This window comes from Phymastichus coffea, unplaced genomic scaffold (genome assembly GCF_024137745.1).
Source record: "Phymastichus coffea isolate CEN01 unplaced genomic scaffold, Cenicafe_Pcof_1.1 PCOF00052, whole genome shotgun sequence".
Taxonomy (NCBI): domain Eukaryota; kingdom Metazoa; phylum Arthropoda; class Insecta; order Hymenoptera; family Eulophidae; genus Phymastichus; species Phymastichus coffea.
The window spans coordinates 1,139,228-1,163,200 of NW_026706863.1; the positions used below are offsets into that span (position 1 = coordinate 1,139,228).

Consider the following 23,973-nt stretch of genomic DNA (forward strand, 5'->3'; position numbering starts at 1 on the left):
ATCATCATATTAATTTTTTCATTATAATCTTCAGGAGAAAGAACGTTTATATCATCATTCTCACAGTTTTACCACAAAAAAGAGAAAGTATTGCAGCTAGAAAGGCATTTACCTTAGGGTCTCGAGCTTGCAACCTAAGATTTGCTCGCAGACGCACAATTTTTCATCGGTGAATCCTGAGAACCAAGAAAGAGTGAAAAAAAGAAGATAGAGAAAGCGAAAAAGAGAGAGACGGTACGGCAGCAGCAGCAGCAGCAGCAGCGGCAGTAGTCTTCTTTCCTCTTGCATTTGGCCGAGGATCAAAGGCTCACCAAGCCTAATTGCTATTTACCCTAGACTGCAAGCCTTTCCTTCTTTCTTTTTTTTCTCTTATTTCTGCCTGCATCTTTTTATCCTTCGCGCTGTTTTTCCCTTTTCTTTCCGTTCCTGAAGTGCCCAAAGTGAAATGGAGATGAAGTGCCGATGCATTGAAGAACTTTTTCTCTGTCTGCAGTTCTTTAGTGAATTTCATTTGTGAAGTCGGAAAGAGAAAGAGAGAAATAACGTAGCTTTGAAACGAACCTCTTAGGCTTGACTTTTTTCTCAAACACTCGTGAGAGCGTGCAAGAAAAATATCCTTTTTTCGTTTATTAATCCCAAAGAATATTTTTATGTTTTTATACAATGCTGGAGATATATTTCAATTTATTTTTAAAAATTAAAACAGACACTCCAAGATCTCAATTTTCTTACAAAATATTGCACTTCTATAATCGGATAGATTGTAATAAATTGAGAATGACTAGTTCAGACGGGAGTATAAAAATTCTAAACTTAACGCACATAACAGAATCCACACACTAATTTTTCAAAATATCTTGCATTACATTTATTTCAGTATTTCTTTATCAAACTTTTCATAGAATGGACTTTCGAAATCTAAAAATTTCCTGAAAATCTTGCTTCATCGCTCATCTTATGCAGCAGTACCAGCCAACCAGGTTCTATTTCGAAACCGTTTAAAAAATGCAAATTCTAAAGTGCAAGCGTCGTGACGAGTCCCACGAGAGAGCGAGAGACCTACAGATTGCGCGCAACTTTCGGATCCCTTGAAAAATGCGCTCTGCCATTTTTCAAGATTAGCCCGTCGCCAAGAGGATGCGACGCGTTCTTCCGAAAAAGGCCGAAAAGGCCGGACTTTTCCCAGACGGAAAATGGGAAGCCTCTATTTCAAGATTTGTCGAATATTGAAAATATAAGAAAAAAATACGTGTGATCGTTTCGTCCGAAAATTTAAGATCTTCTAGGAATAGAATTTAGAGGGACTCACAGATGAATTTTCTGATAGCAGAGTGAATTTGTATAAATGATAAAATTTCATCAAGCCATGTTGGTTAGATATTCACTTTTTTAAATCAAACTTGAATTCATCAAATTTCTTAACTATGGTCAAGGCTCAAGTGGAATGCACAACATGCGATCAACATGGATGATAAAAACAAAGAATTAGTCGACTACAACATGGGGATTAGAAATTTGACGAAAGTTCGAGCGCAATCAAAAAGTTCTGATCCAATTAAAATGCATAAAAAATACAAAACAAATCCTAGCATGAGTTTTTGATTTCAACGCATACCAAATAAATCCTGCAATCATAGAATCGGGGCATTGTTTGCTTGCAGGATCAGGCAGTCAAAAGTCCACATAAAAAAAAACAATTAAACTCACGCACGTCGACCGAAGCCGTTACATCAACACTCTTTGCTTCGTGAACGAAACAAAAGGAGATGCAACAGCGACAACAATCGAGTACGCGAGCGCGTAATTATCAAGCGCAAATAGAGAGAGAGAGAGAGAGAGAGAGAGAGAGAGAGAGAGAAAAACGAGAAATCACCGTTGCATGTTTGCCATCCACGCGATTGAAAATCAGGCATAAACAAACGGCAATCGATTCTCATCACACTGGTACAGAGCAACCTTTTCGATGATAAACAAACTCCACATGCTAATCGATAAGCAGATTGTGTTAGCTGAAATCACTGCGGTTCACAAAAAAGTTGTTTTTTTAAATGACGAATGTTATTTCGTTGGTGTATTTTCGAGGGATTATTCACACTATTCAGGATCTGAGCGAGTTCAGTGAAATGTTTTCGAGATACAATTTGAAATTTGCTGTAAAATCGTGAGATTCATTTATTGACGATATGTTAAAACATAATAAATGAAAGTAATTTAGTATATAAACTTCAATTCTACTTTTCATTTTGTCAATATCGAATATTTATTATTATTATTATCTATTGATAAGCTGTTTATTTATTACTATTATTTAAATGAGAATAGTTTGATCTATTTTAGTAATGTAGTATTAAATTATTCAATTCTGCAAATCATGTGATCCACTATGAAAAGCAGTTCACACGATTAAAGATTAGAGTAAACTAATAATTTGTACATTTCACGCTCGCAATATCAACGTGAATATGTATGTATCTGGTATTGATCCGACATTATGTTCTTAGTGGTCTTTTAAAATTTTTGTTAGATAAATAGATGTAAAAACTCTTTTTATTAATTTATACATTAAAAAATACTTTATTAATTTACTTGAAAAAAATACCAATTTATTGTCTACGAAAATACATCGTATTTCCCTCTAATTGGCTCAAAAAACGCACAAAACAAGTTTATTTATACGTCAGTCAAAATGCATTCATGCATTGTGCGAGTCAGCAGCGTTTCTCCTTCGACAAAAGATATCAGACATAGAAAGAAGGGAAAAAAGAAGAAGCGACCTCCTTTCAATATCTTACGAGCTTTCAAGTGGCTCGCTTTCAAAAGAGAGACCGATCTTCGCTCTGGCGCCCGCATAAATAACAAGCGTCACCCCTCTACCATCCGCCTAGAACACGAGTGACATTCAATATCTCTTGGTCGGTGCGCGCGCGTCTTCCGTTTTCGTATTATAATATTTGACTTGGCCGCGCGTCCCTACTTTCTCTCTCTTTCTCTACAATGGAAAGACACATATCGGAAAATCGTGCGCTGACCTACCACCTTCTTCGTAAAACGGCACATTTTTCCACGCTTTCATATAAGGATATATCTAGTCGACTTGGCTTTTCTCTCTCTTTCTCGCAGTCCTGGATATCCCTTTTCTTTAGTTTTTGAGAAATGTGAAGTAAGTGACGTAGACTTATGCGTGTAGAAATATTAAGTTGCGTCGGAATTTTAACTTTTAATTTACATAAAATCGGTGCTTTCTTATTTTTCCGTGAATCTTTCGTACGGTCACTCCATTTCGAATGAAATGAAATTACTCTAATGCACATTGGAGCGAATTTCGTCGGAAGGAAGGCACTTTACACGATAAATTGCATTCGTATCTTATAAAGTTTATTTGCGCATCAGCATACAACTCTTTCCTCGCATATACGTACAAATCTCTTCGATAAATTCAATTGCAATTTCAAACTTGCTAAATCTCGCACAGCTGTAGCGCGGAAATTAAAAAAAGAAAAGAAGTAACGTCGTCGAGAAAAAGTTTTTAAAGTTTTTCCGATTTCTCGAGGTGGCCCGCGCGCGCAGCATGTATCTTCATTTTCTCAGCAACGCGGGCTGGCTTGCTTTATCTGTGTGTGTGTGTGCGCGGGCGTGCGTGCGTGTACCCTCACCGGAAAAAACTCTGGAGAGTCGTTATCGCGACGAATGTAAACTATTGTACGCAAGATATCAAGGCAACTGGAAAGTATACATATTTTTTTAAGGAGAGAGGCTGTTAAGTAAGAGGAATGGAAGAAAGTTTCGAGCTCTCTGCGCAAATGAAGTATGATTATAGAGATAATTTCATTCGAAACAACTTTGAATACCCGATAAGAAAAGAACTTTGCATGCAATTCAATCAAAGTGATCGGGCGCAAAGAGAAAAAAAACGAACTAATTATCAAACTTCGGATTATCCGGAAGCTAATCAAAATACTTGCAAACTCGGCTGAAAAATAAATCATCAAAAGAAATTTCCAGCGGGAAGTAAGGGAGAGCACAAAAGGACACGCTTACACGAATCTCCCACGAGAGGTGTAATTAAGTTAATCAGGGATTATCGCAGCGGCCACACTTCATTACACCGAAGTTGCGCCAGCGCCGACTCTTTTGTTCAAGCGAATCTTATCCACGGTGGTGGTGATAAATCGCGGGCAGATTCGCTTTCCCTTCCTTCCAACTTTGTCGCTAGCTCTATTTCTCTCAGTTTTGAAGGATGAACTCAAACGAAAGGATTTCAGGTGAAAAGCCGACTGCATTGGCTATTAATTATGCTCGCCGTGAGTTGACGTGCGACTAGAGCTGACAAAAGAGGAGATTAATTTTGCGAGCGAAGGGAAAATCGCGCTCGGCAGAAACTAATTGATGTTGCGTATAATTTTGTTAATAGTGAATAATCATTTATCAGTAGTAGTACTTTACGCAATATTGCATATTTAATGCTGGCTTATACAATTAGTTGTATTAATTTTAGGATTTTAATTCAACCAATAACTTTTGCATGACATTTAAATTAAAAGCATAAACTTGCCCGTTGAATCATTCCATACGGCACGAAACCTCAAATTTAACGTTTAAAAGAGAATGACACCAGAAAAGTAACGTAGCAACTTGATTGCACTTGTCATTATATTGAGTATGTGTACGTATATGTGCGGCAACGACACTCCAATATCCGGCTATTCGCTCATTCATATGTTCGTTACCATTCTCATCAGCTGCGGGAACTCGCTCAACATCTCGCGCGACCCTCGCATTGTTTGCGCGCGCATAATAATTTATGTGTTCTCGTCGAGGCACGCCGAATGCGAGGATGTATTGCATGGACAAAGCTATAAATGAGGAAAAAAATATGATGAGAGAATGAGAGAAAATAGTTGAATTTCGAGAACGAGAGAGAAAGAACGAAGAAAAGTAAAGGTGATGCGCAACGTGCTTCTTTTAGGAGAGTGCGTGTAGATGTATTATTCTGTTGATGGTTTGAAGAAGATTTTTTTTCGCTTGTATATAGACTTTGATAATTTTTTGCTATTTTCAAATGAAAAATTCATTTAAGTTATCATTTTATTAAATGTATTTATATTGTAACTCATATTTTATAGAATTCTGTTTGAATTGGATATTCGAAGTCTCATCTGGTGGTAAAACTCAGCACTGTTTAAAGTTATACCAAAATAATATACAACAACAAATAGGGTGTGGTTTGTAACAATTCTAAAGTTAATATGTTTACGTTTCAACCGCAAAAGTAAGAAAAACAATATAAATGACTATCGAAATTCCTTATACTCATTTCATCTGTTAATAGTTGCAATCTTCTAACTCTTAACCAATTTCTTGAACCTTTTAAATAAAATTTAAAATTGATTATATACCTTATGTAGATTTTTTACATAATAAAACTTTACAGTAATATTTCAAAAGATAATGGTATTTTAAGAATAACCATTATTCAAAATATTTCATATATTCCAAAGTATCAAATGCTGACGAACAAAAAAATGCGCGGGCTCAGATAATAACCATCATACAATTCGGAAATCAAAGAGTCTCAGCGTCAGCATTTTCGCATGCTTCAAGTCTTTTGACGCGCTTATCTTTTTGTCGTAGCGCATGCACTTCCGTTTTCTCTTTCTCTTTCACTCGTAGGATTCGCTTTAGAATTCCTTTGAAAAAAAAGAACGCGGCTTTTGTTTGCTCACCACCGCTGTTTTTTTTCGTCGGTGCGTGCTCACTTTGATGGTTGCGCGCGATATATATTTGGTCTGACGTTTAATCCGACAAAGACGCCGTGTTTTTTTGCCTTTGACGATAACGTGAGAATGTAGGTTAATTCAACAAAGCACCGTTATTTTCTTTCTCGTTCGAAAAATCTTTCTTTCTCTTTTTCTTTCTCTCCTTCTTTCCATAAGCGAGAGAAAGAGAGAGAGAGAGAGAGAGAGAGAACGCTTGACGTAAAGAGGGTTGCTTTCAACAATTACGAGTTAAGAGAGAAAGAGAGTTAAGAGTGAAAATTGGAGCAGGAAAACACAGGTTCAGAAGCTCGCAGTATCCACAATGAGGCTTGAATAATGAATGAAGCGCTGTCGAGTGACCTCTGTTACATGCTGCAGGAAGTTGTTAGCGAATAAGAGGATAAAACGAAAGGAGAATCGAGATTAAAAACACACACATACGTATGCAGACTAGGTCAACAAATAAGCCTAAAATGTTATAATTGGTAGATCACAGGTACGTTTACATATTATTTTTATCGTAATTACAAGCGCACTTGGTAAAAATAAATTATGTCGGGATGTTACTTTTCAATATCGAAGGAACAAATGCTAACGAAAAGCACAGAAAACTCACAGAAAAAGAGTATAGGATTCTCAAAGAAAGCTTGCAAGTGAAAAAAGTATCTTTTTGTCTGTGTCTTGAGCGCATTGGTTAATTCATGGTATTGAACAAGGGAGTGCTCGCTAGCAGCGAAGCAGTATACCTTGGTAAAAAAAGAAAAGAGCAGAATAACTTTTGATAAAAAAAGGAAAGAGAAATCGTAAAAAGTTAGGTGTATCGACACATGAGTACGTGGTTCGTCTTGCTTTCGACATCGCGGTCAATCGGGTTTACTTCTGATTTCTGTTTTATTACAGCTTATACATAAGAAAAGGCAATGATAGCTATTGAGTGATGTTTTTCAAGTGACCCATATAAGCTAATGTAATATTTCCGTTTGTAATTTCCTCCTTTTACAATGTAAAAATAGAGCGCTCGACATTCAGTTTGGAAGTGTGATTTACTCGGCATTGCAAGTGAAATTTTTCCACATAAATTATATTAAAAGCCAAAAAAGTGCACACAAAAAAAGGTGTCCTTCCGGCGATTTGCCGCGAGTAAGGGTTCTCTCGCATACAATTTACATAAAATGTCAACCGCGAAAAATTTATGTATACTCCTCATACACACGCACAAACTGCCAGGTCTCTTTTTTCTTCTTCACGTTGTTGTTTTTTCTCTTTCTCTCGACCGCCAGATTCTCTATTAAGATATCCAGCGTGGCACGTACGCTTGTGCATTCATTTTTCAAATCGTGCAACGTGACCCCAGGCAGCGCAGATTTGATTCTGTACGACCCTTACCCACACCCTTTCTTTTATTTTTTTCCGAACGCAACCTGTTGTTGTTCCTTTTTCATTTATTTGCGCGATATTGTCTTGTATATGCGTATTTTGAGCTGAGTCATTGGTTAGATTTAGAGCGAGATATTCAAAGTTCGATATTTTCAAGTTTCTTGGCATACAATGCTACGGAAACGTATATGTTTGGGTGGATTAATTTACCACACTTAGTTTTCGCTTGGTGGCGAATTCATTAATTTTTAAAACGATACGAGAAACAATTTTATACGCAAAATAAAAACTTCCTTTATTCATCAAATTGGCAATAAATCCTTGTTTGTGAAAATTTTATTAATTTATTACAAATAACGCGATTCTTATATCAAGCATACAATCGTTACAATAAAATTGAAAAAAAGACCGATAATATAAGAATAAAAATTGAGACATTCGAAAAAAAAAAACTAAATTCACAAAGAAAATTGAGTTATATCCTGGAGTAATACAGGAAACCTATTAATTTCTTTTACAATGTTGAATCCGCTGCGTCGCTGGGCGCGGATAGCGACGTAAAATCGAGCGCTAGGCAATAAATTATCCACTCGTTCGCTCCCATAAAAAAGCAAAGTTTTCTGCGGGCGCACGCGCAAGAGGGAGAGAGAAAACCATTTTTTTAATTTATAAAAACGTTAGGCAATTCCAAGAACCGTAAACATCTTTTCTTCTACGATGTATATTTATATATATTTTTTTTTTTTCGTGGTAGATTAAAGTATTTGATCCTTTTTATTTAATAAAAATGACGCGACTTTTCAATGAAATAATTTTTTGGAGCTTTAAGCGGAAGTTTTTTAGGAAACGTCGTCGTGGCCTCATTTCTCTTGTCGATGTCACGGACATGCAGGCCTCTTGAAGAAAAATGATAGGCGAAGCTTTCTCTTGATCGACAGCGCTTAATCCTCGTCTTAGCTTTACGATATATCCCCTATCTCTCCTCTTTCTACGCATTGTCCTTTTTATGGAAGCTTTCTTTTTGAAAATTTCCTTTTCTCATTCGTGGTAATATAACATTGTACGGTCGGACGATGCAATATAAAGTGTACACTAAATAAAGGCCACGAGACGTTACGCAAGCATGACTGACAGCTGGCATGGTCATTCTTTTCGCGCGAGAGACATACGGCGTAATGTCACACCTTCGCAGTAAATTTCTAGTTTCGTTAAGAGATTGAATAGGCTGCGAAATGCACTTCGCACTTTGTTTTATTTTTTCTTTGCCTGCTACCGTGGATCACGATTTTATCGGTAGGTCGTATTTGTTCGAAGGAGAGTACATATCGCACGATATGTTTTTGAATGAGAACTTCGAAGTGCAAGTTTTTTGTTTTGAAAGGTCATTGACTAAAATGTATCCGAGATTTATTAAACTCTTGAAAGGTTTGAAAACCTTTTTGTCTTTCGCGACAGTACGCATAACAAGAGTTTGAATATGTAAACATAAATAGAAAGCACTCGCAAACATTAAATATATCACAACTTCCCTTTTGTGTGAGCGAAAACTTCTCAGGGAGTTATTTTCTTTTTTCAGCGAAATTTTTATTGAGCGCATCGTGTATGATATTAAAATGTACAAGTAAATATTTAATCAAACGTAGTATGAAATATTTTAATTGCAGACACTGCATTACATACATATATTTATCTTCTTCGCTCACTTGATTTTCAACGTCGTAATTTTCAAGACAATTCAAAAGGTCCTTACAGCCTGCTTAGCCAAGCTGCAAACTAATCAAGCTTGATCCTTCTCAAGCCAGCATGTCGTCGCGACAATAAACAGGCACACATACAGCGAGAAAGAGGAACGAGGGAGGAGGATGACCACAAGCGCATCAACACACATACAACACAATGACATAACACTCACCACAAGCGCCCTGATGCTTGACCCGCGTCTCCTTACGCTTCTGGCAGCTGGTACGTCGCAGCTGGCAGTGGTTCGAGTAGGTGACGCCGTCCTGGCCGCAAACCGGCGCGTAGTTGTCTGGGCACGAGGCTGGACACTGGCACGTTGCCTCGCCAGTATCCAATACCACACAACTCATGCCCCATGCGCAGAATGTCTTTTCGCATGGCTCTGTAGGCATAAAGATTTCGACTTTCAATTTTTAACAAACGATTGCTTTCAATGTTGATCAATATATGTAAATGGAAAGTGATAAAGGGCAGATGAATGAAAATTTTATTTCAAAACTGTACTGTTCAAAATTAAATATTCGAATCCCAAATAAACAAAATTGTTTAGTTTACAACAACATTGCACGACAGTTATAATTGCAAACCGTTGTCTCCAGTAATAGATCAGATAACAGCAACTAAATATCTCACTCTGGGAGATGACATTAATTTATTTATAAATAACTTTTATTGGCAGGTGCTGCACGAAACTCCAAGTTTATTACAGTAACGTATCAAATATCCTATATAAACTTGCATTGTAATGCAGCTCTGGATTTCCTCCGGAAATTCCGATTTCTCACAAAAAAAATTCACTACCCCTCTTACTCGAGTAACATGATGTCTCTCTCTCTCTCTCTCTCTCTCTCTCTCTCTCTCTCTCTCTCTCTCTCTCTCTCTCTCTCTCTCTCTCTCTCTCTCTCTCTCTCTCTCTCTCTCTCTCTCTCTCTCTCTCTCTGGAAGTCCATCCGTGGTTGCAATCAATTTTCCAAACGGCCGTTCGATTCGAAAAAAAGAGCACGGGTAATCTGTGCACGCGCGTGATCACTAATAAGACGCCCTCTAGCGAAAAGAAAGAAAAAAGAGAATGCACTACGGAAAATCTTTGCCGACCTAGTGAAGGATTACCGCAGCCGTAGCTGGTGTTACGTTAAATGTGCAGATTATGGACCCGAAGTTTTTTATTTATTTTTTTTTTTTGATGAATGATGAAATCTGTATGAGATTTGAATAGTTCACTGGTTTATTTTTTGAAGTTTGATAAATGATCATTGAGCGGTGTACTTTCTTGTTGAGAGTTAAATGAACTGTCTGATACATGTCTTGATTTACGACTCGAGAGTTTGGTGTATCAAGGGACGGGAGTATTCAGCGAAACCGTGGAGTTAATTGGATTGGTTTCTTAAGAATAATATATAAATTTGTTGGCCGCATAATGAGTGTACTTATACCAATCGCGTTTTGTACACTCAATTACGTTTGGTATTAAATTACGGCGTGTCTACACTCGAAATACTCGGATGCGAAAGTGGAATAACGGGCAAGAGCTTGGTGAACTTATACATCGAATTACGTGAAAACGTTCAGAAATTGCCAGAATTATTAGAATTCCATTTTGTACACGACGTATTTGTAGCACATGTGAACTCGAGCGTGCATAAGAAAACTAAATTCTCGATATCAAGAGAATTTTAAAGGCCAGTAAAATTAGCGTTGAATTCATTTTCGATTAATTTCTCAAAAATGACTGTTTGGCATTGTCATCCGAAACATAATACCCTATCGATATACCACCGCTCTCTTCCCAACATATACCCGTGCGGAAATCCGAGCATCGCTACTCCCGGGTATATATATAGGCACGTGTGCTTTGGCTCCCGCACACTTCGCGTAAAGCAAACATCCGTGTATACGAGAGGCCTTCTTTCGCGTCAGCAGCAGCACATAGATGCAGATATGAACCGCGCACGTCTGATCTCGCCGTGACGCGGAATTTCGATGTGGCTTTGTGATGCATATACCGGTATAGAAAGAGGACGGGGGAATGGATTGTCTAGTTGAGTTTGGGATGCATGATTTTATGGGCGAGTGAGCTTCAGATGCAGATCACTTTATAGCGTGTCACTGTTTATTTTTTTTCCATGGCAGTAAGCTCAAATATTATTTAGTAAAACACCGCCTCCATTTATTTCACGCAAGTCATCTAAAATCCGCGCGTAAGTACGTGCGCGCGAAGTATCATTAACCAGCCATCCCTCGCGGCTAGTTCTCAATCATCAGCGATTCAAATCATTCGCAGGCTTTTCACAAGAAAATATCAAGTGGTACATATTAACATCCTGCCTGACTGGGCATTTTTATTTTCGCTTTAGCTAATTAACCGTAGTACTAATTCTCATCTCAGTGTGCGGTACTGGTTTTTGCGAGACTGTAATTGGATTTTTTGAAGTAGAAAGAGGGAGGGGATGACTCATAAATCAGATAGCAGTACGCTTACGTACGCGCGAACGTGTAAACTAGCGCTTACATAACCATTTCCGTGGCAGTCTTTTACGACGAGCAACCCTTTCTTTCGCTTCTGCTGCTGCGTCCTTTTACGAGCGAACCTCTCACGCATATACACATATACTAGGCAATGGGAGAGAGATAAGAGCAGGCGTTGATAAGGGTTTTTGCTATTTAGGCGAGAAATGCATTTTCAAGGTCGGTGGATTACTCTCATTTTCTTGACGTTTATTGCCGACGCGACCGAGGCTGAAGGATTTTGTGCTTTGGCTTATGATAGGATTGGATTGTTTCATTTATACGAGTATTACTCGTAGATAAATGTTGTTGCCTTTCATACCGAATGGATATTTGAAATTGAATATTGATTGTGTTTTGTTATTGCATCTAGCATTGATGTTAGATACAGTGAACGTATAAAAATGCAATACGCATAAGTAACGAACATTTAGCCTGTATCTAACCTTACGAAGAATTCGAATCTTTGTTTCACTGTAAAAATGCTTTGTCTGCACTGTAGTAGCCTTCTTCAAAGCCAGCTCATCCAAACCAGAAACTTTACTGCACATTCGCAGTATTCGTAAAGGAGAGGGGGGATGAGGTGTTCTATTAATAACCTAGCGGGGTGCCTATAATCTGTCATCGAGGGAAAAATGGGAGAGTATATATCAGAAGCTTATTACTCTTGTGATTCATTGATTTGACACATTTACACCTCGATAGATTCCTTGATACATCGCTCTCTTATCGTTGATACTGAGTGTCGGGGGATATGTTTCCATATGGCGAAGTTTCGAGATCGTTGATCTTTATATTTTATTTTTAGCCTGGCTTTTTTAAGTTTTGCAATGAATATCTTATTGGTAAAATATTGGCTTTTAAGTAACGGATCTCATATAATCTGTGGATTATTGGAAGTGAAGTTAACAATGAACTCATCAAAATATCGAAGCAAAGAATATAGATTTACTTTGAATAAGAATGATTGAGTGAAATTCTTTCAAAATAGTAAAGGCTTTCGTATAAATATTAATTAAACTGTTTCATATGTATATTCGATATTAAAAAAAAACTTGTTTATTAAGAATAACCCAAAGTTTTTGAATACTAATAAAGTCACTTTTAATAGTTATGATTGCAACTGGATGTTTTAGAATTAAAATTACTTTTCTTATAAATTTATTTCTGCCAATGCATACAACTACCCATACAAAAAAATGAAACTGCACACGAATATTTCCAAAAAAACTATGGTTAACAAAAAAAGCGTTTTTTTATTTCATTCAAAATTAAGTTTACAAAACCACAATACTCGAGGCACTAGACGCCCCACCATGCAAAACAAAAACACAGTGAAAGTGCGGCAATGGCAGTAATTTTTCCGCCGGCATGCTAATTCGCACGCGGCTGCAAGTGCAAATATGCCAACGCGAGCTGCGTTCAATTTCGGCAGAGCTGTTTGGACTCGGACTCTCTCTCTCTCTCTCTTTCTCTCAATTGAATTTATCGGTGCTGCTAGCTCATGAAAAAAAGAACGCACGCGAAGTACCAGCAAATATGGCGCCCGATCTGTCCAGTCTTTGTCACGCATTATTTACTCGGATAGACTTTTATTGCGAAGCGACCGGTTATTACTACGCTCTTCAAGTGAACTGTATCTATCACCTCTCTCTCTCTCTCTCGCTCTCTCTCCCTCCCTCACTCAAGTCCAATATTTGCGGGAGGGTTAATTTTGGGAAGAGCGGATTGCAGATTCGGATGTGGACGTAGTATTGGCAAAGTTATATTCAAAGTCAATTGAATGCGATATATGGTGCTTATCAATTTACTCAGTTCTAGCATAAAATAAACTCTATTGTCTGTAAATCATAGGATTTATAGACAATAGACTAGTTTCTCCAAGTACCCAATTGAATTTTTAATAAAACTTTTAAACAAAGTTAATAGTAACTTTTCAACTCATACTCCTAAAAATATTAATCCAATCCCATAATCGCAATGTAACTTCATGATAGAAACTGAATCCTTTATCGTAACCTCATCTGCCGCTCTCGTTGTTTAATTTCCTCGGGGAATCGAAGCTACACATACACCAAACGGAATTGCAGCATGGTAATTTTCCTTCGGCGCAAATCAAAAGAGACATACGCGTGCAGCGAGTCTTCGTATTTTAATTACAAAGAGAAGAAAATCACTCGACGATTGACCAAAGGCATTCGTTAGTTGTTGACGGGGGCGCGTGTCAATAATGTTTGCACTCATACACATACCTACACCGAGCATTAATGGCTCATCGGCCAAGCGACCCCTTTGTTCCATCTTCCTATCACCACGTCAGCCTGCAGTTTATCGAGAGTGCTTTGAGCGAGCGAGCGAGAGGTGCAAGATGGAATGCAAATGATAAGAGGCGTTGCGTTGCGATGAGTGTCATTATGGCTTATTTGAGGCAATGCTCACGAGAATGGGATGGAGATTATTGATGATTTATTTACACTATTTTTGGTGTTTAAAATTTGTTTATTTAAACTTTTGCGATTTTCCTTAAGCGTGAATCTTTGCTCAACTAACTCCCAATTATTGAATGTATACAAAGTAATTAAGGTACTCATGACATAAACTGCTAAATCCAGCATCGCCAAAAGTTCGTAAACGCTATTAAAAGGGCGTGGTAAAGTCGACCAAATACCAAGTTGTTAGCATTATCATTAATTCCACTAGTACTAAACAAGATTAAACTTTACACGAATTTTGCCTACAACAAAACTGACGGGTGCCTAACAATAATGTACAGCTCGAAATATTCGCTAAACGTGAAAATTGTTTCAACGTCCAATCGAGAGCCAGAGAGAGTTGGACGCTTCTGCTTGGAAGTTATTGAGTTTGAAACTTTCTCATTACAGGCTGCTCTACCTTTCATGGTCATTCCATTAGTCCTATAATTCAGCCACGAGCTATCAAACTGCTCGTGTAATACGGCGCGTTGACGTTTTCTCGTCGCTAAAAGTACCTAACGATTTCTCTTTTTCTTTCTCAAGCAATCGGAACTATTTTATTTTCGTTCAATAAATACACACGTAATTTTGCCTTTCATCTTTTTTTTTATTCAAATAAATATTTTCAAATGGAATATTATAGGTAGTTAACTGAATATTAACTGAGGTAAAAACAGAGGTAATTCAACTCTCTTGGTAATGCCGCAAGGAAGCTGGCTCATTTATCCGACATTTGTGATATTCGCTTATGGTAAAGCTTGTATTTTAAAGTTTTCGCGTAAACCCTTAACAACCATAAAGTCGTAAAGAAGCTGAGTATATCTGTTTTTAACAAGCTCAATCAGTTTCTTTTCCTGCAAACTTCACGTCGAGAAGGAAAATCTTATGCAGATTGCTACTAATTAATAACATGAAAAGACAACGGCTAGGTAGTTCATAATTTTGCCTTGATTAATGACACGAAGAAACTCGGTTTCCAGTAAAATGACTTTAATTTTAATCTTTCACCCCATCGTGTCACGAAAGGCGAAATATAATTGAAAAAAAGCGAGTAGTTTTGTGGAACGTAGCATCGATAGATTAAGATTTGAAAGTACGGACGGTGGCAGCGACACGAGTAGTAATTTTTGTGCGACAAGAGAAAGTAGTATCGAATCAGTGCTCACGCGAATCAAAGAAAGCACGCGATTGCATATGTATATGTATACGTAGTCATTCGCTCTATCGCTACATCACTGTTGTATCTATAGTCTGCTCGCCACTACCTAAGCTAATTAGTCGCGACGCGCTCGTAGTGGGCACCTGATTGATGCTTTACCGATAAAAGTCGCGTCGAGCGTGAATTGTTTACGTTAATCGGGACTTATTGGTTTTACCCCTTTTTTTCTGACGCGTGAGACGGTCTACGCTACGCTGAGTGTATAATTTTGGGGAAAATGTATCCTTTCTGATTGGAAGCTCTAGGATCGACAGCTCGACAAAGTCAATCGAATTCAAATGTTGACGGTGTACCGCTAACACATACTGTCTTAATCGAATTCAAATGAAGTCAAGTAGAGCCGGAAATATCTTGCATTGATCAGTGGATATTTACATTTCCGATGCAAGATCGACGTGGTAATGTAGTGTGCGGGCGATCTCTGTAGAGACCAGTTTCCGGGAGCCATCGACCGCCTCTCCCCTTCCTTGCTCGAGATAGAGATAGAGAACTGTAGTGCTGCACAGCCCCTTCGCCGAAACTCGCAGTGGCGTTAATTCACATGTACGTATACGCCATTACGCATAACGGACACGACGGCGGCGTGTGCGCGTCTCGTGTCGCCGACGGTCGCCGCATCTCCCTTGACACGTGTCCCCAACTCACAGTACCGCGACTCGTACATGCATTTGCACTGCTACTCAACGCACAAATCATATTCTCCCCGCTTTTTCATGGAATTACCAATGAAAAATTTACTCTGTGAGATGAACCAAAAGTTAATTACAATCGCAACGAGGAGTTTTTACATAACCCAATTATAAGCACGTCCATATACTTTCAAGCTTTCGAGTGCCATCAGTAACGTTTCATTCTAGAACAAAACTGACGACGGCACTCGCTTCTTGTGTCGATTCATCAATGGGGTTCGCCATGTCACCACTTCCAATACGGTTCTGTATTGACATCCATTCCTGCCAGCACAAAATAGTAATATCTTTGTATCGTGTAAATGATTTAAATTAACAGACTGTTTTTTAAGATTTTTCAATAAAGATAAAAAAGAACACAGAGTTTTAGATGCAAATATAATAATGTAGTGAGGGTTAAAATCGCATTTTTTAATCTCTCTCTTTCTCTCTCTCTCTCTCTCTCCCTCTCTCTCCCTCTCTCTGTCGGGCATAGTGTTTATATACCCCGTGATTATGATGCTAATTTTTTGCACCTCATGGCGGCCTATGGCCGTTTGTCAGGCTTATGTCTCGCGGTGTGCGCTGTTCTTCGTTTCTTTTTGTTGTTGTGACATAAATGCAATTGAACTGATATATTATTGTAACAATGAAAATTAATTTAATAAAAACAACGAATTGTATCTATTTCGAATAGACTTATTGATAAACTTGAGAATGGTTGTTTAAGTAAATTGACAGATTGTATGATATAATCGGGATATTGATATACAGACAGCGAAAACTACTCATCGTGATGCGGTTTCATGATTACTACTACTATATCCAGTGCTATCTATAGACAATAATGTAATACGTCTCTCTATATGAATATCCTAATCGATTACTACTAATAACTAAGTAACGTTAATATAATAACATGCTGCTTTATCTACAACGGTTCACAGAATAATTTAAACTCCTACGAGAAACTTAAATGTAAAAAGACTGTCGTGAATAATTTCACTGTTGACTTCGCAGTTGCCATTTTGCTCAAAAGTTAAACACACGCATACAAACGTACGCATACAAACGTACGCATACATCCTCTTTGAATCCCTAAAACTCGGCTTGCGCGCAAGTGCAAGCGTAGCATCCAAACTTGATCCTCACAAATTCATCATACAAAGTCCTCATTGAAGTATGTATCAAAGGATTTTCGCAGGGGAAAGAGAATAATATTAAAGTGTTTCCTTCTACAGCAGTTAGTGCGGTCAATACATGGGGCTATATTGACTTTGAAACCTTATAATCAATGTGTGTGTGTGTGCGCGGATAAAATGTGTGTATACCCACCTTGTGATGTATATCGTACACACACACACACGCGCACACACACAAACACACATTATGTGTAAGAGAGAGATTTAAGTATCGAGCATTTGATAAAAACATACGGGTCTGATTAGTATTGCACTAAAAAACGTTTGAAGCTTGGTGCGCGGATAAATAAGGGTTTTGAATTTGATTTGGGTGCTGTGTGCGGATTACATACGCACGCGTTAGCTCTCTCGGAGAATGGGAATGGATTTTCGGATGCGATTTTTGAACTATTCTATTGTGTATAATCAAACAAGCGTATGGAATTCTCGAATAATCATACGACGAAAAGAAGCTTCTAGGCATCCGATAATCCCTCACTTCGAAATTCCCTACACAACAGCATTCAAACTAGATCGAAAATGAAGAGAGATAGCCCAAATAATGAGAGAGAGAGAGAGAGAGAGACTACGTGCATGTATGTAGCATCGGCAAGAATCCCAAGTACGCTGCATGATCGCATCACTCGCACGCACATGCTATAGCTCGCTAATCTGCCAGTTTCCACTTAATTTGTCGAGGTAATTAAGCTTCTTTGTCTGTCTCTCTGTTTCTCTCTCTCTCACTGGCAGTACTTCATGTGTGTGTATGTGTGTGTATGCGTGTGCGCGCTTGTATGATTGATTGATTGATTCTAACTTGTTCATTAACGGTAACATTTATATGTGTGTGTGTGTGTGTGCGCGCGCGTGTGTGTGTATAATGATATATTTGTATAAAGAATAACAACTTTGATAAAACTAACTGTGATATAAAGCTATTTTTACATTCTTAGATAGCAATAGTTAGTTCACTAATACTAGTAGTTTGATCAAGGAGTTATCGTAGTTTAGATAGAAAATTTTTCTCGATCACGAAAATAAAATTTAATAATTCCATACAGAAGCATGATAAAAATGAAGTGAAGACTAAGTGCACTCATATAATCAAAATAAATTGTAAAAGAGAGCTGATGAGAGAAATTCTCATTCAAGTCACTTCCAATCATTCTCAAGGGTGTTACGGTTCAAGGTTAAGGTAATGGGTGCGTACCGCCTCCGGAACCCTCTCCCTCCCTAACAACGATTGACAATGAGAGAGAGAGAGAGATAGAGGAGGCGTAGATCTTATTGTATCTGAGATACGAGGAAATGTGTGAGAGGACGCTAGTTTTTGCCGGAAGCCAGTGTAGATTTTAATGAGAGATAATGATACTCGCTCACTTCATGTGTGTTCTGGCATACTATGGAAAGGTTTTACATGTTGCACGATACTCTTGGGTATCGTTTATAAAATCAGTTTATTTATAGGTTGATAGTAGCTCTTTTAGTTAATAAGCTGCTTTGTTATATGACTGGACGCACAATCGTTTTTAGTCTTTTTATATGCAAATACTATGTCTAACTCCAGTATATCATCGCAAAACAATAGCAGCGCATAATTAATGGAACAATAAAGATTTAAATCTTACACTGTGAAGTACGGTGGGGTGTTATGCTTTTCTATTTTTAATAGAATATGCTAAATAATTATGCGTTTCGTTGGAATAGTTGAAAACTTTCTAATCAATGTAATCCCGTCGTTGTTGACAAACATCTTAAACTGAGCATCCGCAGAGGTAATCGAAAGTAATTTGCCGCATGCGCGAGACTAATTGGTCGCTGTCTAAGTGGCTCGAGGGCTTGTTGGAAAAGACACGAAACTAGGCGAGAGACGCAAAGGGGAGGTTTACCACCATTGGTGGAGAGAGAGAGAGAGAGAGAGAGAGGCAATCAAAGCGATATGGTTGGCTGTTAATGCGGGAACTAAGGGATTTGACGGCTTGAGCTTGAGCAAATTCGATGCCGATGCGCCTACGCATGAATTGATGGGCCAGCACGTCCTATCCTTCGCATTATTGATGCGTTGAGCCAAAATTACCTTAGCCCTTTCGAATAATTATAGCTGTTTTGAATAAATTGATTGCTAATCTTACCAGTAAAAGGTTGAAAGAAATATATTGGAGGACTTTGAAATGGAATTCTTGTATAAGCCAATCTATCAAGAATATTCAATAGATATGCTAATGTGTGTATCTTTGGATAATAAATCGTGAGAAAAAGGATAAAAAATGCCACGTGAGGGTAGCAAAAATCTATCTGCCTTTAGCGGGATCAAGAGAAACGAGCGAAATCAGCATCATACATTTTGTGAAAGCATACATATATTTTGACCACGTATAGGTATGTGTATGTGTATGTAAGCGTGTGGCGAATAACCGTTGATAAACAAGCGAAACGAAGCAGAATCACATGCTACATTTTTCCTGGAGCCGTAAACATCGAAAATCAAGCTCGAATCCTGAGCTGAATCGTTGAGTTTCAAAAGACGGTAATGGAAGTGCTATGAATTGTTGTCTTGTAGCAAGTTTTTGAATTTGTTTTTTAACTATCTAGTAGTCGAATCATTCGGATGAATATTTATGTATAGTTTCATATGTCATTATTTTAATTAAAATAGGATTAAAGATAAACGGTTTAATAAAGGATTGCGTATTTGTTGTTTCAATTATTTGAATGTAATAGTTTCATTTTGTGCAAATTTATATATTTTCATTTAATTAAGCTATAATATTTAATGAAAAATAATCAATTAAAAGTTATTTATTTACTATTACGAATGGGTTTGATAAGTTAGTGTTGCTTAATGTTCAAGTGTAAGTTATTGAATAATCATACTCAAAGTATCAAAAGAATCTTAGTATTTAGAAATTAAGAATGTTAATTTACTTTAGAATTACATTGAAAAGGTGAGAATATAATGCGAAATAATCTTAGAAAATAATAGTTGCCCTGTGAGTGGTGAAAGATTCGTGTCAAATCACGTTGTAGTTAGTATAGAAACGCACAATTTCAAATGGAGATTCCTTTGTTTATTTGATCCAATTAACGGTTGTGATTACCGCGGCTTGGAGTCCCATAAACAATCCTTCTTATGCATTCAATATTTCTTGTTCTTGAATTGACTGATATGTGGTCAAAGGCGAATCGACCATTCCGTCACTTGACCGCGATAATGCTAAGGAACGTCCGAACTACGACACTACCGAGTCTTGCGATAGCCGCGATGGACCCGAAGTCCGGCTGGCACTATGCAGACACGATTTTTGGCAAAGGTAGTGACATGACCTGATGGCGATGTCGTCAAGAGCGGTGTCGTATCCGTCGTCCTCTCAGAGATCTAGGCTTCTCTGATTGCTAAGCCAGACTAAAAGCAAGGCAAGCGCTAAGCGAAGACGACCGAGTTCGATGCGAACTTGAACGGCCGGATTATCGAGGAGCTATCGTGTGAGCTCATCACATGATCGATCCGATAAATCGATCAGTTTACCTTGAGCTCATCATTTTAAAAGTTGACTGTCACAAGAACAAGTTGATTTTCAATTTCAACTGTAATTTAGCAAAACTTTAGATAAGATTCGTTAATCCAAGTAATTTTCGAATTGCATCCTGAAATTATTCATCACAGCCAACACAGCTTCTTTTGGCCACTCGCTGTCGTCGTCGTCGTCATCTAATTTATTTTTCAAGCTTGGGATTAAGACTCCGTATACACTATTCTGCCAACGACACGCGCGTGCGACTGACGCTTTCTCTTCTTTGAAAGTTTAACGCAGAACGATTCGCGCGACCTAAGGCCTATAAAAGCCAACGGGTACTGTGAGTCTTCAAGATTATACTGCATCGTTTGCTTGAGATTTAGACTAAGATACTTACAAAATATTATACGACTGAGCTACTTCAGGCGTTGAGTAATGTTTTCTCTAATGCGTTTACTCGAATAAATTGCTCTTTTCATTATTTATTACGAATGAAATATCTTGTTTTACCGATTGTTCTAGAAATAAGCTTGGAATTTTGTATATCAATGGAGTCCAAAAATAACTGAAGCAGTTTTATCTCCTCAATAAATTGAATTGTATTTATGTACCTCCGTCTATTTGAACTAAACTGCCGAGAAAAATTGAATCATCTGTTTCGAGCAGGAACTTTTGAAATCACGTAATTGAAATCATTTGATTTGAATTGAAATCATTTGATATTATGTCTACATTACATCCTCGACTATTTATCGCAACGAGAAAAGCTTTCTATTTTCAGCAGAGCTGTAATTTATTATGATCCAATAGTCTCGCCGATATTAAACCTCTCTCTTTATCTCTCTCTCTCTCTTCCTCTTGGTAATACGCTAATCGCATCGTCGTTCTTTCTATATCTCTTCTCTCCTACAATGTACCTTTTTCCTTTCTTTGCTGTGTATGCGCGTAGCAGACTGGAAATTGTCTTGCGCTTTCTACTCGTCGCGGCGCGCGCGCGCGTGTTTGCCATGTGCTTGAGCTTTGCGCTCGAAAATTTATGAAACGCGGACTCGTCCTGGCCTTCTTTTGTTCCTTTCTTTTTTTTCTTTGCTCCGCTCCCTTCTGCTGCATTATACGAAGCAGTAGCGTTCGTCTTTCTTCATGAAAGAAGAATTTTTTCATTCCAATACGTCTTGGCTATTTGATCTCTCGCAAAGCTTTTAAATTACTTTTGCTTCGAGATGCGACAGCATTAATATTGAAAATATCGTCGCTGATTTTTGATCTTCCGCTCTTGCAAAATCCTCAAATTTGAAGAGAAGCTAAAATCTCGAGAGGAAATAGCGATAACATCCAAAAGATGTTTCAAAGGTATACTCTACATAAGATGATGAAAAGTACATTTTCAATATTACAAGCTATAGCTATAATGGGTATATCTATTTTAGACATTAGTGTAAGCCCGTAAAATCTGAATTTCTTTTTGTCCAAGTCCAATCGGCATGTCAGTGATATCGCGAAAAGACGGAATGAGAAAGCAGAAGGGTCGGCGGTGGTTATCAAATGTCACAGATCTCTTTCGTGCCTATTCAGAAGAAGGCATCGTCAAAGCGCTGATTTAGCTGGAAAGAGAGAGGATGAGAAATTTCGAGCTGTGACACTTTTCATTCCCTCGCGTGCGGTTTTCGTTGTAGAAAGAGCTTATCTTTCGGTTTCGTATTTTAGGTTTTAATCACTTTGTCCTTCTAATCCGTCTCGTTTTGCAGCAAAGAAAAAGAAAGAAAATATCAATGATATCTTTACAAATCGAAGATGCAAGTTATGTGTGTCAAGAGGCATATTAAATAACGACAACAAAACAAGAAGGCAAGATTATGGTACTAGAGGCATGATGGGTTCTTCATTAAAACTTGGAGGAGGTAGGCTAAACTCTCGTGAGATCTATAAAGGTGAGAGAGAAGGGTCGCTCCGTTGTAACAGAGGAACATCAACTGTCGTAAAGCTTTTCGTTTTCCGGCTGTTTTCCGCTCGCTCTATTGCCTCGCCCATGAATATTAAGCGCTCGCGAAAGCTCACGCGCAAGCGCAAACTTTTCGAATTCCGCGAGACTGCAACATTGTCGTGTGCATTTGTATGCTTGGATTTTAATGGTGGATTGTTGCTGTTTGTTGTTGGGATGACGTTACTAGAATGCTTCCAGTTTACTGTAGCAAAACAAATTTTTTATAGATTTTTGTCTATATTTGTAAGCTGATTTTCTTCAATCTACGACAAACATCTTATTACAAGCGAAAATGCTGAAGAAACATTTAAATACTCCATTATAAAATATTAAATTTAAAATTGTGTCAAAAAACAAATATAGTTATTCAAGGTGCACAATACGTATAAACAAGTCGGTTTTTTCAGTCACAACAGCATCTTGCGAGCGTAGAGCGGACGTTAAAGTCACAAAAGTGCGCGAGCAAAGTTTGTTTTTACTTCAGTGGGGAAAAGTCAGATTGTTACCTCTTACAAGAATGGAATTTTATTCTGTAGCACGCAAGTGTAAAAGGAGTCATTTTACGTTGAAAGAAACTCAAGCATCCAAATTATTCTTTTGAGTTACGAGCGAAATAGCGCGAATAATAACATGCTTCTATTTCTTTATTCAAATTTCACGCGTATATATTCGATTGTTGATAAACTTTTTGGTGCAACAGTGCAACGTGGTGCATGGTATGAATTTATCGATAAAATTAATTATTCAGTAAGCAATATGATAGTATAGATTGGAAAAGGTTTGGAGAGTTAATATCAATGAATATCCAACAAGAGCAAACTGCAGAAGCTCAACGTCGAAGCAATACGCAGCAACAAAACGCCATACTGTATACCTCGAAACTATAAAACAAAAGATCGTGGCTGGCGTACACGTGAAGCTTTAAACAAAGGCGATTGGCTCGTAAAAGGCATCGACTACCGGCGAGGGACTATAGAAGGGGAAGGCTTCCTCGCGGGCTCCTCTAATTAAGGCTTAGTCGGAAATGCGAGCTGATCGCTCGCTGGTTAGGAGAGCGACCGACCACTAAAATCCGGTATTCATAGCCGAGGACGCGGCCGACCGCCCCAGCTCGCTTAAGTTCTGTTGCGATAGCACGCGGCGCAAGCGGTACACTCGTTCGCCCGTAAACGCGTTTACGTTCATTACTTTGGCTAAGGCTTGTCGATATTACACCTAAAGGGGTCAACATTCAAACGTTCTGACTTACTCATGGCAATGTACACTTGTAAAGACTTTTGATGGTGGTTAGACGTTGAGAAGCGTTGAACGTTTGGAAATCAGATTTTTTACTATTTTATTTTGAGTAAACGAGCGTTAAAATCTTATTTAACAAATCGCTTGCTTGTCAATAAAGGCTTTAATAAATAAATCATACTCCTTAAATCTCCTTTTCCTCTCTTGAAGGATAGCTTACTATTTCCGTATACCAACGCATTTGTATCTATAATTCACGCTTAATTTTCGATAAAAATTTCAAAAATCAATATGTTTTCGTATACCATCACGATTAAAAAA

The 23,973-nt window shown here is 38.0% G+C and overlaps 1 protein-coding gene across 2 annotated transcripts in view; it reads right to left on the reverse strand.

Moving 5' to 3' along the window:
- LOC131665551 (agrin-like) overlaps positions 1-23,973 on the reverse strand; it is a 213,429-nt gene that overhangs the window by 69,509 nt on the left and 119,947 nt on the right. For both annotated transcript variants that reach the window (XM_058937487.1, XM_058937488.1), the window contains exon 5: positions 9,046-9,255. In XM_058937487.1, the coding sequence (XP_058793470.1) occupies positions 9,046-9,255 (210 nt within the window). The remainder of the gene's footprint in view (positions 1-9,045; positions 9,256-23,973) is intronic.